The following is a 13,307-nucleotide window of genomic DNA, read 5'->3' on the forward strand; positions in this document are numbered from 1 at the left end:
TATACTCTATAATAGCCTTACGCTTAGTAGTAGTATACTCTTCTTTAGTAGTAGTAGCTTTAGTAACTATAGCTTTAGCTATATAGGAGGTAATAAGGGTAGCGTAGGTAGAGTAAGTATAAGTAGTAGGTTTTAACTTTAACTAAGATATAGGTTAGTAGGGATATAAGTATAGTTTAGATCTTTAAGGTTAAATAATCTTATAACTTAAGCTATAGTAAAGATTATAGTTAGGTAGATAGAGTTATAGAGCTCTATCTAGATAATATCTACGCGTGTAAGCGTAGGCTAAATAAGGAAGGCGCGCTAGTTAGTATCTAAAGGGTAAGCTAATTTAACCCTTTAGATATATAACACTCTAATTAGCTACACTACTTACTAACTATAAGCGCAACTATAATAATAAAAGATCTACCTATACCTAGGGGGTGTGTTGTAGGAGGGATATTAACTAGATTATAGAGTATCTTAATCCTAATTAATCCTAATTAATCCTAATTAATACCCCTATATAACCCACTATCTAATTAACTGCTAGCTTACTACTAAGTGCCTAATAAAAAGCAGGAGCTCTAGTAAGGAAGGTTTACTAATTATTCACCTTCTAGTAAGGGTAGCTAAAGCTCTATATATATAAGTACAATCGTAGTAGATATAATCTAATAATCCATCTCCTAAATTATTCCTAACCTTAGTGATCCAAATTTCCACAAGAGCTTTATAAGATACCTAGTTATAAGATTTTAACCTATTATAATACTAAGCTTTCTTTATAGGATTACTAAGTAGGTAAATAAGCTATACCCTAGGGGTATCCTAGCTTAAGGAGGTGTTTAATTATAAGATAAAAGCTAAAGCTTATACTTTATACTAGCTTCTTATTCTTAATAGCTATAGATCTTATATAATAATAGAGTTTATTAAGTACTATAATAAATATAAGATCCTACTTATAATATATCCCCCTTATAGCACTTATACCCTTTAGCTACTTAATATTATAGTATTTGCTCCCTTTATAGCTTTATATAAAGCTTAACTATCTAGTTTTCTAGATAGCTTCTAAGGGCTTATAAGTATTACTAAGAGGGATTTCTACTAGTTATTTAATACTATATAAAGTAATACCTTTAAGGAAAAGCTAATATTAATAGCTTTTAAAGTAATAGGTATCTTACTACTTAACCTTAATATTATTCTTTTAAGGTTTAAAGCACCTATAAATAATAGTAACTAGCCTTTTTTAAGTAATAGTATAACCTTAATATTAAGTATAAGTAATTAAAGAAAGATAGAGTAGTTACTCTATAATACTATAATTAATATCTATAATAAATAGTTAAAGAAGCTTAGCTAGATAATCTATACTATATTAGTAAGAAATACTCTACTTAACTATAAAAATAAATACCTAAGGGCTACCCTAGCTAATATAAAGAAGCGTAGGAAGTGTAGTAAACCTCTATTATTACCTCCTAATAATAATTATAGTAGTAGTGCCTAATTTATTTTACTATTAAAGGTAGAGTAAGTATTTAAGCTCTAGAAGTAAAAGAACCTTAAAGAATAAGAGCTATAATACTAAAAAAGTAAGGTAATTAAGCTTTATAAGTAATAGAAGCTTACTAAAGCTTAACTTATAAAGGAGTGTTACCTAAATTAAGTAATTACTAAGAAGGAGTAGAAAGAGAAAGCTACCTAAAAAGCTACTATATATAATAAGTAGAAAACTACTAAATAACTAGAAAAGTAACTCTAAAATAATATTAAAATATCCTAAATAGATAAGAGGTAAATCCTTAAGCCTCCTACTATTATACTAGCTAAGGTAGTTAATAAGGAGCTAGTAGAAGAGGATATAGTAGTAGAGGTAACTTTATAGCGTAGGCGCCTAATTAGACCCTCTAAAAAGCTACTTATATAATCTAAAATATTTAATCTACTCTAATAGATCTAATAATCGCGACTCTAAGAAATCTTGTAATAATAGCTATTGTGGGTGGCGCAATATCCTTATTTAGTGGGTGGTGGATTTTGGTGTTGGTGGGCGCTTGGTGGGGGTGGGCGCTCGGTGGTGGATCACGTTACTACCTTGCATGTCTCAATCTCCTCCGACTTTCCTTGGGCAAATTCCTTGTGCGGTTTGCTCGTGTCTTGTCCCCACCCGCCAGCCGCGGATAAGGGACATGGCTCTGCTATACAATTGGAACCGAGCTCAGCCCTGAATTCATGTTATCATAATCTGGAAAGAATCGCGAGGTTACAGAAATCAAAGCGAGGGTGGTATGATCTTGAAGGAAGGCCGGCGGCGCACTACTATTATGCATGTTAGGAAAGTTGCCTCACGAGTTGCATTCATGTGATTTTGCGCAGCTTGGAGGTCATGCGTACCGGTACAGCAAGTTTCCTCATCTCGCCGCAACTAACCACTCTGGTAGAGGTGGGCATGGTGTGTTTGCAGACCTTCCCATTTCCAACAAAGACGGGCACTTTATTGTTTCTCTCGTGGGCAGAAAGGTCTTTAATAACCTCGGAATACCTTCAAGGCAGATTTCATGCCGTATATAATTGAGGGAAATTGCATACTGAGGTTGATATTGACATTCTGGTCATCAGCGATTAGAGGGATTTTGGTTGTGGCCGAAGAAGGAAAACTGCGAGATAGGTATAATACAGAGGTCAGAAAAATCCCGATTTGTTCATTCAAACTTGAGCCCAAGCTTGGGAATAATCAGGATATTAATTTCATGTGCCACTTTCTACGTGGACGTAGTACTTGCATCCAACGAGATCTTCCTGGACGTTGCTCGCTCAAGAGACTCCAGAATATCTACAAACTCTTTCGTGCGGCCCCAGGCCATGGATACAGACGCCAGGATCCTGCGTCCCTCTTTCAAAATCTTCATTGGGCCTTTGGCCGCATACATGTCTCCAACGCCAGTGATGTTTGCTCTCATATTTGAAGGTATACCAGAAAGCACAAAAGATTGTACCATTTCGTCATCGTTGGGGCGATCTAAATGGATGAATGTTGGTATTGGCTGTGCATTCGAGGCGAGAAATGTATTTTCGGTTGATTCATCATCTGACATGGACCCATCGCGATGGTTTGTGATGGCTGTTCTCGATGTATATGAGCAGTATGCCCACAGAGTGAGCGTTGCCAGATAAACCGAAATAGGCTCATAAAACGCTTGACAGCTATAACGTCGAATGTGCCAGAAAAGACATCCGCAATGCAATACTGCGAGTCGGGCTTTGTACTGGTCTCGCTGTGCCCAATGCAAGATCTTGCGTTCAGCGTCAATAGCTTTCTCAATTGACGCTATTGTATGCTTCTCAGTTGGCTCTTCTCGACCGGCAGCTGCAATGGAGGCAGCTAACATTTGGATTTCTTCAAAGGGAGCCAGAAGGACTGTCCTCGCCAAATGAAGATGAAGCACAGTCGGATGCTCAACACCATAATTTTGTGCAATTGTTCCATTCGCTGCCCAGTGAAGGACATCTACACAATCGAGGGAGGCGTTACGCCAACTACTGAGCAATGATGAGTCCGTATCAGATCCGTTTGTAGGAGTATTTGCAGGTTGCACTGCGGGGACGCAGCTGCTCAGTGGTCTTGCGAAGCAGTCCTTGAGTTGGAATATTTCCCGATATACGCCATGTAATAGCAGAACACGACTGAATTGGTCAAGATCGGCTGAGACGTGCTTCTTCGTGAAGATCTGTACCACGGCTGTGCACAGTGATGGTACGTCTGATCGCAATTGAGAGTACGCGCCGGAGTCGCCTGAAGTCCTTCTCAGAAAGCCTCGCCAATCTTCAGTACTTTTTGTTGCCCACAAGGCGTCTTCGGGTAACGGGCATTGAGTAATGGCCAATGGCATGAGCGGACGCTGTGAGAAATGATATATTGACATGCAATCGATAAGCTGTTTGTCTGTCAGTTTCAGAACTCTCGTCTCAAAGGAGAACGTACCCAGATGGCATAACCACATCGGCGTTTGCATTCGGCCATGAGCGCCGATCTCCAAGCCAAATTTTGCGATTCCGTACTCTCGATTCCTTGTGATGTGGGAAGACTGGCTGAAGGGCTTAGGAAATCTGACGACAATGCCAGCTCTACAAGAACTCCGTGTTGAGCTCTAGCTCCTTTGACTAGATCGGGAGACCCAAAGTAGACCATGCCAAAATGATTCAATATTCGAGCCTGTGCCAATGCGATATTGTCAAATCCTAGTCTTGGAGCATTCTTCGTTTCTGTTTCGGCAATGATACCTCTCCGGAGCATTTCGTGAAGTGGTACTACACAAGCAGAGAATTCCTCGGAATCCATGTATTGGCACCCGATGGCGCAAACACCGAGTGCCAGTAGCCAGTGCTCATTCAAATCGGCCACTTGAACGTGCAGTATTGGTACGATTTTATCGAAATTGTCGAAGTAGAGTTGTGTACACAAATTGAGAGCAGCGTGGCTCAGGAAATGGTCGATAGCAAATACTGAGAAATGATCATCGACGTCTGAACAAAGCTGTCTGTATCGTTTGCACAATTGCTCAAACATTTCTACTGTCAATCTCGGATGAGATTTCAATGTCTGGACACTTCCCACCAGTATATGGTCGGTTCGCGGAAGTCGTATACGACCGTTCTGGGAATGTACGTGGTAATCTGGGTCCGTTACAAGTTTCATCGGGGCTGCACCGGGCATAGCGTGTTTTGATTTCTTGCTCCATTTTGTACAGGGCAATCTGGCACCATTGGTACTTGTGGCATACAGACCGACAGAGGTAACGACTGATGATACCGTGTTGGTAGATGATCTGGACGACGTACAAGACATACTTCTCGAGCTCATTTGAGAGAGTGTCGTTTCCCACGGTGGGTTGAGGTGATTCGTCCGAAGGATGTGATTCATCTCATGTGGCGAATTGTGCGATGTTGCTGGGATATGAGGTACTGGATAAGCACCGGTATGGTTCATGAGCTTTGGGTCCTGCGGATCGTTGACAGGTGTTGGGCCGGGAAAGAGCCCCAATGAGTTAATGTCCATGCCCAAGATACTGTCGTAATCGATTGAGATCGAGTCGTCCATGGGCAGCCAATTGATTGAAAAGTCGATGGGTATCTGCGGAGCAATGTCGACCATGTGAACGACATTTGCGACTCCTGACGGTTCAAGCAAATGTAGGGATGCATCTCGGTGATTTTCAATCTGCAACTTGCGCGGTCCTATCGAATACGCTGGGCACTCATCAGATGCGGCAATGGCGGCACTGCATTCTGGAGTTTGACCCTCTATGGTTGAACTTTGCGCGAAAGAATTGGAAGGCGATATGGCTACCTGTTTGAAAGGCAGCGGGGACTGTGAATTCCCCAAGTCTGAACGACTCTTGGGGTATTTGCAACAAAGCTCGCGTACAGAGCACCTTTGACATGGCTTGCCTTTGGAGCATCTTTCTCTGGCCTTTGCACATTCGAAACAAGCTCGTTTGGTCGCCAAGTTCCCATCGTGAGACTGTGCAGCGGCAGCGTGGGCGGCCTCATGACGTCGCAGAATATCGCTATCACAAAGGTCAGTGTCGCTTATGCCTAGTCTGGATTACGGGATATACCTTCGCGTGAATACCTTGGGACACTGTGGACACGCAAATCGGATCTTGTCATCGTGAATCCGCTCATGTCTTTTGAGATGCTCCAACCGTTTAAAGGTACGATTGCATCTCGAGCAACTCTTGTAATTCGAATCTCTTTGTTGGGATTCCATGTCGGCGAGGCATCAAATAGCAACCCCAGCGTCGTTGGTTCAGGAGATTCTGTGGATAGTGGATGCATGTCCACGGCGGGAGGAATACGAAGGGACGTGTCCCCGACAAGTCGGAGCCGAGACACGATGCAGGCTTGACAACACGGCGACTTTAACGAACGCGGAGGCGGCCCAGGCGTGAAAGGCTTTCGTATCGGACACCCCCATACCCCGCAGCCTTGTTGTAGTCGTGACACAACGGGTTAGCTGCCGATCTCATTCCTGTCAACTAGGTTGGTTCTGGAGCATGTTGGCGGAACCCGACACTTGAACGAGACTACCGGTACGCTACCTCTACCGGTACTCACGGTCGGATTGCCCTCCGCTGGTAGATGGTTGAATCTACAGTGTTTGCTGCCCCTGAACAGCAGAGCATAAGATTCGCACATGGTGGCAGGGCAAATGTGATGCAATCTGTCTTTGTACATCATTCAGTCGAGTAGTTACCGTACAGTGCCCTATGCCTGGGACGCAGGAATCTAGTGCTATACACAGCAGATACTGCCTCTCTACCAGGCCTCTCGACTACCTAGGCCTCTACTATACTTCCAATCCACCAGTCCTTCTGATACGTCAAAAGCTTCATCTTTGCACCATTAGACGGTTTCATCTCGTTGCCCCATTAGACACTTTCTTGGCGTCCGTCGGTGATCCTCACGTCGCCTTCATGTCCGATAGTCTCGTGCTGTTCCATGCTGGCTTGGGACATGAGTTCCGACTTTTTCAAGTCAACCTGCAGCTCACCAGCTTCGACAGCATCCACTTCACCAAATATTGTGTCCATTCTTTCCAGTGAGATACCCTTGGTCTCGGGGAGGATAAAATACACCGAAATCTAAGCACCGTGCGTTAGTAGCTTCTCAATGCAATGCTTCAGGTTAGACTTGTCACTTACCAGACACAGAGTGTTGAGTCCTGCGAGAAGCCAATAACTCTTACCACCCACCTGTGCACTCAGTGTAGGCCATGGTTGCGTCAAAGCCAGCAAACAGACAGTCTGACCAAGTAGAGAGAAGCCAAAGGCTTTGTCACGGACTTCTTGGGGGAAGATTTCTGATGCTATGGCAGGCGGAATCGGCCCATTGGACCAACAGTAAGTGAGACCCACGATGAAGAGCATGGCTACCTCGACAATGGCAGCCGAGCTGTTCTTGTTATCCGGGAACGCCGTGGTCAGCGAAGAGAGTATAAACAGTGCCATGGCCTGAATAGCAAATCCAGCCAACAAGAGCGCCCTTCGTCCATAGCGATCGACCGTGAAGGTGTTGACAAGTACAATGACAAGCTGGAGTGCAGCCTGAATGCCGTTGATAGATAGTGCCTGACTACCCTTGTCCCATCCCAGGGATTTGTAGATGATTGCTGCATACATGGTGAGGGCTGCAATCCCACCTGCTTGTTGGAGCGCCGTCGCATATAGACCCTACAGCAGACGCTTTTGTATGCCCGCCGACTTGAAGAGCCCTTTGTAGCCAGTGTCGAATTTTGAACGTGCTTGATGGGCAGCAATCAGCTCATTGAACTCGGTGCGAACGTGTTCCGAATTTGGAGTTCCCATGCGAAGCTTGCAGAGGACTTTCATCACACGATCATGATTGTCTGGTTGCTTCTCAAGGAGCCATCGAGGGGATTCTGGATACCAAAAGCTGATGATGACGAAGGCGATTCCAATAGGGACCTGGACAAGCTTGGACACACGCCAGGCGACGTTGTAGGGCGACTTGTGGAAGCTCATGCCGTAGCCTGTCCAGAACGCAATCAGGGTGCCTAGCTGGTAGCCAAATTGATTGACTGTTCCGACAAAGCTGCCACACAAGAGTCGAGGTGCACACTCGGCCACATAGAGCGATATAGCAATGTACACACATCCAAATCCAAGACCCGTCATCAAACGACCCAAGATCAACACGCCATATGTGTTGGGTACACTTTGAACAACAACGCCGAGAATCATAAAGGAGATCGAGATGCGGACAGCCCAACGTCTTCCAACAAGGCTGGCAAGAGTACCGCCGACGAAGAGTTGTGCTAGACCCGTTGTCGCCCATGGGACAGTGGCAATGGTTCCAGTTCGTGTTGCATCGACATTGTAGTACTCTATGAACTGTTCATCCGCCAGAATGACCGTCATGATACCTTGTTCGTTAGTCTCGTGATTCTGAAAAGGGGTGGGATATTTACCAGCATCGTAGCCGTTGAAGCAGGCTGCCAGCACCATTCCATATAGCAAGAGGGCTGCATAGCGGTCAGAAGGAGGGAGGAAGGTCTCCAAAAGACCCATTATAAATATCTTGTGATTAGACTAGGAATTGGCTTGTAATGCTCAGCTCCCTGATGATGAGTTTTTCTCTTCGATGTACTGGAGGAAAGCAGTCTTATTCGCAAGCAGCCATATTCGCCAAACGATCTGGAGCATCTGGGAAAGACAAGCTACATGGCCAGAAAGATGACATGGCTGGAAACATCAGCTAACTCGCGGGTCTAGTTGGACCCTAACTAACACTTGGGTCTCCGGTACTCGCTCGATTTCCGCGGTCGACTGCCGTGGTGGGCATGGTGGTACATTCAGCTCCATCAACCGGTGGGCGGGAGTGCTACTAAGGCGACGGTACGAGATCCCGTGACCTCCATTCGCCATCTTCCCACAAGAACTTGTAATGCTGTGGACATTGTCTTAGCCAATTGAGATGATTCGCGTAGTTATTACAAGACCAAGAACCCGGGAATTCCACCGAAGTGTAAGTATTGCTCGTTGGCAGCTTACTTACCACAGGCATGTACTTGTTCATGTACCAATGAGTTACTTCAGCCAGACACGGAGATTCGCGGGGTCTAGATTTGCACATGCTCATGCTCCGGTGGATCACTCGTCTGCATTCCACACATTAGTTGCGTAGTACATCAAGCGACGTCTAAGTATGATGAGGGTTTCGAGAACCAAGTGCTCTCTGGTTACGTTCTCCTAAGTTCTACCTGCCTATACTCTCATCAGGTTTGATCACAGTCAACACTTCGCAACACTACTTTCACCGGGGACATATTCGTATCGAACAAGCGCGGCCACGGTCGCTCAAGTCACACTTATGACACAATTTGAGCAATCCAGATCTACAGGGCGATATGACGGTTGTGAATTGAATTCTCATTACAGGTATGGTATAACGACAAATCTGTTTGGTCGGTGCCGAAGGATTCGTTCAATGACAGGGACTTTGCACAGTGAATTGAAAGCGCATGTCGTATCCTTGTAGGTCACTACAGCAACAAAAATTAATCATGTCGCTCACTATACAATACAAATTATCAGCAGTGCTCAACAAGAGGATAGCTATATCGATGTCCATTATACTTTGATTGACCTTGAGGTCAAGTGGTCGAACCTACCAGACATGCATGAGCTGTATGCTGATAGATCAATGCTATCTAATCATCATGTACTGACTTCATGCTCCTCGAGAGAGAGGGAGTTCTTCTTCCAATAACAAAAGGGAGTACCAATCCATCGAACCACGAAATTCATATTTTCCCTCAACTTTCGTTTCCATACTCACGTATTTGTTCCTTTTGAGCAGCAGGTTAGCATGTAAGAGCGACTCAGCTCGATCTTGATAGCTAATGCGAGAGAAGTGCAACGTCAGCTATTCGAGAGGCCCATGTCTGATTTGGTTGAATGTCATGTACCTAAGATGAAGATAGAATCTAATCTATTCTGTAACGACGTTACTACACCTCTATACAATCTCGGTCAATTTCTCAACCCCTGTGACTGCTCTCGCCTATCGTAATGTGTACATGTCCTATACTCAAGATGCGCATCTTGAAAATGAAGATGATTGCACTAGACAAAGGATATTGGAAACAGAGGCCGAGGATGAAAGAGGCGTGATGACGTCATCAATCGGCCTCTCTTAGGCGTCGCGGCACGGCGCGTTGCTGACCTCAGGTTGGAGGCTGGCACGGCTTGTCATCATCCCTCACTCCCGCACCTTGGTCGCACAGAAACACGTCCACCTCGATGCGCCAACCTATCCACAACCAACCGATTGATGAACACCGGTCCTCTGCCGATAGGACGACACCAAGTCCATGCGATACTTTACCAGCGTTTAGGATGGTCTCGACTGAAGAAGATTAAGCAACGACCACTGCGCGTGATCTAGTTTTCCAAAGCAACGACGAGTACATAATCCCAAGGGTGGGCTGATGACACGTGGACAGGTATGTAGTAATGGCGCTGACAGGAATCCTAACGCTGGAATCTACATGTTGGATTTCAGCTGGGTGTACCGGTAGCATGTAGTCTACGGTAGTAGACTGCGAGTACTCGGTTCAGCCGCTCACGCTTTCACATAGGGCCTGGCGACATCCAAGCGGGAGCCCTTGACCACGATTCTACGCCAACAACCGACAGGATCCGGAAGTACCGGTACGTCTGAGTCTACCTATCTTGCCAAATGGTCCTGCCGCTGGCCGACGACTGCGATGACTGTGTACCAGAGTATGCGCAGAGAAGGCCGACGACGGTGGCCATATCTGCGCTGCCCTTTCTCTTGACCTTTCTCGTCGTCGCGTCGGTAGTCTCGCAAAAGCTGTTCCCTGCACTATCTCGAGATGCGGAGCGGAAGGCGCATCATGCCGGTACACTGTCCCAGGATTCTGTTACGCGATCCAGGGCGTCCATCCTCGCCCACCTCCGACCGAATGGACGGTCTCTCGCAAGCATCATCTTTTCGACAAACATTGGCCTGTCTGCCGTACTGGCCGAATTGATCTTTTGCGAAATTTCCAATACTGCGAACCGCGCGACTCGAACACTGGCCCTCAAGATCACACTGCCCTTACTACTGTTCCTACTCATCGTCGCGACGCCTGCTTTTGAGATTCACTCGATCATCTCGGGGACTGGGCTGAGAGCTGGCGATGCGCAACGTGGGCGAAGAAGGATCGCTTGGGTGCTGGAGCTGTGTGGATTGACGGCATGGCTCGCTGCATTCTGGTACCTTGGACGAGGACTACTGGGATCCTATCTACACGAGGAGTCGTACGTGCATGAACATACGTTCACGGAGGGGTGTCTGGAGCGTATTGGCATCATTGGCATCAGTCTAATGGCCTCGCTCGCCGGATTTGCGGCTATTTCATCGCTCTGGCAGACATTCGGCGTCAAATACCGTCCGGTAAGTGCGCATGCATGCATGCCACCAGGGCAAGCACTTGAGCTCCTGTGTACTGACCTACACCAGGTTTCTGACGCAGATATCGGCCACGAGCAAGCAGGCATACAAGCAACCAACGACATGCTCCTGGTCAAAGAGAGCCGTCTGCGCGCAGTCGAGCGCAAGCTTGCGGACAACCCGCAACAAGGTTTCATGGGCCGCGTCGTAGGCACACTCCGCGGCAACCCGGACGTCCAAGAACGCAACACGCTACAACTTGAGATCCAAGGGCTGGAAACCATGCGCAGCACTCTGCAAAACTCGCTGGCCGTGCTGCAGAGTCGACGACAGTCGCAGCAACGGTCCCACACAGCCCATGGCCGCATTCTCAACATGGTCTCCTACCTCTTCGCCCTCTACTGCGCCTATCGCATCGGGGCCACCACCGTTTCCACGCTCCGTCGCTTCTCCTCGCCCACGGCGAGTTTTGCCTCGAGCGACCCGATTAACAATTTCCTGGCGGTCTTGGCAAAACACTGGGATCCGACCCTTGACCGCGTGGCCTGGTCCCGGACCATCTCCTTCTTGCTCTCCGGCGTCATGCTCCTCTTGTCCTTCAACAGCGTGCTGCAGACCTTTTATCTGTTTGCACGAGTCGTGCCGGGCCTCTTGCACCAGGCCAAGACCAACTTTGCCCTCATCCTATCGCAAATCGCGGCCACATATGTGATTAGTTCTGCGTTGTTGTTGAGGAGCAATCTGCCGCCTGAGATGAAGAATAAGATTAGCGATGCGTTGGGTGCGCCGTTGGAGCCCGCGTTTACCGAGAGGTGGTTTGAAGGATGGTTTCTGGCGAGTTGTGCGAGTACGGTTGTGGGGTTGTGGGTGGGCAGGCGGATGAGAGGGGTAGAGTGGGATGAGGATGATCAAGTGGGAGATGGAGATGTGGAGATGGGAAAGAGGAGTTGATGGCTGGTTTAGATTGATTGTTTCCGGTGGCTTCGCGTGCCCTGTTTCCATGGCCTGGCAGAGCGATTGCCGTTGAAAGGGAATCAATGCCATGATGCATGCTTGTTGGTTTATACAGCACATGGACACTCTGATCACCTTTAACTCCAAGGTGGACAAGACCATTTGACACTTTTTACCTAACCTCTACCTATCTATTAAACAAATAAATAAACAAACAAAAAACCTCCCTTCTCCACACTTAATACCAACGCCCAACCCCATCACCTCACCAATCATCATCATCATCATCCTCATCCTCACCATCATCATCCTCATCCTCACCATCCTCATCCTCACCATCACCAGGCCGCCATGCATCCACCAACCGCAAGACAGCCCAAACACGGCATTTGACGCTCCTTAGCCCTTTACCCCACGTACTCTAGACACGCCCCGATTCGCCGCCCCCGCCCTCACCTCGCCTTCGCACTCTGGTTCTGGGGGCAAAAAGATTGCAGCGTTGTGACGTCAGGGCGTTGTGTAATGGTGGGGCAGTTGCGAGCGAGCACCGGCGTGCAGTTTATAAACTCAAGTGAGAGCCTACGCCGACTGCTTCCTTGCTTTACTCCAACGCGCACTGTTTTTCCGTGTGCAAAAAAACTTCGAGGTAGGTGGTGTGCTGTGCTGTGGTGGTATGGGGGTGGGTGGGTGCTGGTGCAGGATGAAGGAGCTAATGAAAACCCTTTGGGGGGTTTGTAGGTCTCGTTGCATTGATTCTGCAAGAAGAATACCCATCTTGTCCTACAGTGTACCGTCCACATCGAACAGGTACGTACCGCCCTACACTTCACGCCGTACAACCAAACTCTCTCGTCCCCAACTCCCCTCCCCTCCCCTCCAACCCAAACTAATCCACCCACCCTCAGCCTTCCACCCAACCCAACCATCCAACCAACCAACCAACCAACCAACCAACATGTCCGCCCCAAACCCCGGCCGCCAGTCCCCCGAGCCCTCGCGCCAATCCGACGACCAAACCGGTCAGACAGCACACAACATGAAGTCCGGCGGCGGCCCAACCGAGGGCTCCGAGCAGAGCAGCGACAATACCAAGGGTGCGCTGCCTAGCAATCCCAAGGAACAGGTGCTGGACCAGCATGCCAAGGATGTCACGTCCAAGACTGTTGGTTAAGTGGGAGGGCATGGAGAGAGGGAGAGAGGGAGAGGGAGAGGGAGAGAGAGAGAGAGAAGGGACGAGCGATATTGGAGGGGCGGCGAGAGGATGATGAAATATTCCTTGGTCGACACACAGGCCGAGTGAAGGAATGGAACAGCAGATAAAATCGAGACGGGAACCCGAGTTCATGATTCTACCTGTCTTGTTCCCTTGATGC

General features: G+C 47.4%; 6 protein-coding genes across 6 annotated transcripts; 2 read left to right on the plus strand and 4 right to left on the minus strand.

The window, feature by feature from the left end:
- Positions 1-2,759: 2,759 nt before the first annotated feature.
- IAQ61_002453 (uncharacterized protein) lies at positions 2,760-3,920 on the minus strand (the record flags this gene model as incomplete). The annotated part of the gene is made up of 1 exon (XM_066095552.1): positions 2,760-3,920. One exon carries the CDS (start codon positions 3,918-3,920, stop codon positions 2,760-2,762), a length of 1,161 nt encoding a protein of 386 aa, XP_065954388.1.
- A 29-nt stretch (positions 3,921-3,949) lies between these two features.
- Positions 3,950-6,026, minus strand: IAQ61_002454 (uncharacterized protein; the record flags this gene model as incomplete). Its single annotated transcript, XM_066095553.1, has 2 exons — positions 3,950-5,597; positions 5,977-6,026. The coding sequence occupies 2 exons, from the start codon at positions 6,024-6,026 to the stop codon at positions 3,950-3,952; spliced, it is 1,698 nt and encodes a 565-aa protein (XP_065954389.1).
- A 402-nt stretch (positions 6,027-6,428) lies between these two features.
- On the minus strand, positions 6,429-7,178 carry IAQ61_002455 (uncharacterized protein; the record flags this gene model as incomplete). The annotated part of the gene is made up of 2 exons (XM_066095554.1): positions 6,429-6,614; positions 6,702-7,178. The coding sequence occupies 2 exons, from the start codon at positions 7,176-7,178 to the stop codon at positions 6,429-6,431; spliced, it is 663 nt and encodes a 220-aa protein (XP_065954390.1).
- Positions 7,179-7,229: 51 nt separating this feature from the next.
- On the minus strand, positions 7,230-8,087 carry IAQ61_002456 (uncharacterized protein; the record flags this gene model as incomplete). Its single annotated transcript, XM_003834306.2, has 1 exon — positions 7,230-8,087. The coding sequence occupies one exon, from the start codon at positions 8,085-8,087 to the stop codon at positions 7,230-7,232; it is 858 nt and encodes a 285-aa protein (XP_003834354.2).
- A 1,593-nt stretch (positions 8,088-9,680) lies between these two features.
- On the plus strand, positions 9,681-12,453 carry IAQ61_002457 (uncharacterized protein). The gene is made up of 3 exons (XM_003834307.2): positions 9,681-10,024; positions 10,160-10,983; positions 11,050-12,453. The coding sequence occupies exons 2-3, from the start codon at positions 10,261-10,263 to the stop codon at positions 11,929-11,931; spliced, it is 1,605 nt and encodes a 534-aa protein (XP_003834355.2). The 5' UTR covers positions 9,681-10,024; positions 10,160-10,260; the 3' UTR covers positions 11,932-12,453.
- A 436-nt stretch (positions 12,454-12,889) lies between these two features.
- IAQ61_002458 (uncharacterized protein) lies at positions 12,890-13,105 on the plus strand (the record flags this gene model as incomplete). Its single annotated transcript, XM_003834308.1, has 1 exon — positions 12,890-13,105. One exon carries the CDS (start codon positions 12,890-12,892, stop codon positions 13,103-13,105), a length of 216 nt encoding a protein of 71 aa, XP_003834356.1.
- Between the last annotated feature and the right edge of the window lie 202 nt (positions 13,106-13,307).

Source organism: Plenodomus lingam (assembly GCF_022343315.1).
Source record: "Plenodomus lingam strain CAN1 chromosome Unknown contig_14, whole genome shotgun sequence".
NCBI classification, from domain to species: Eukaryota; Fungi; Ascomycota; class Dothideomycetes; order Pleosporales; family Leptosphaeriaceae; genus Plenodomus; species Plenodomus lingam.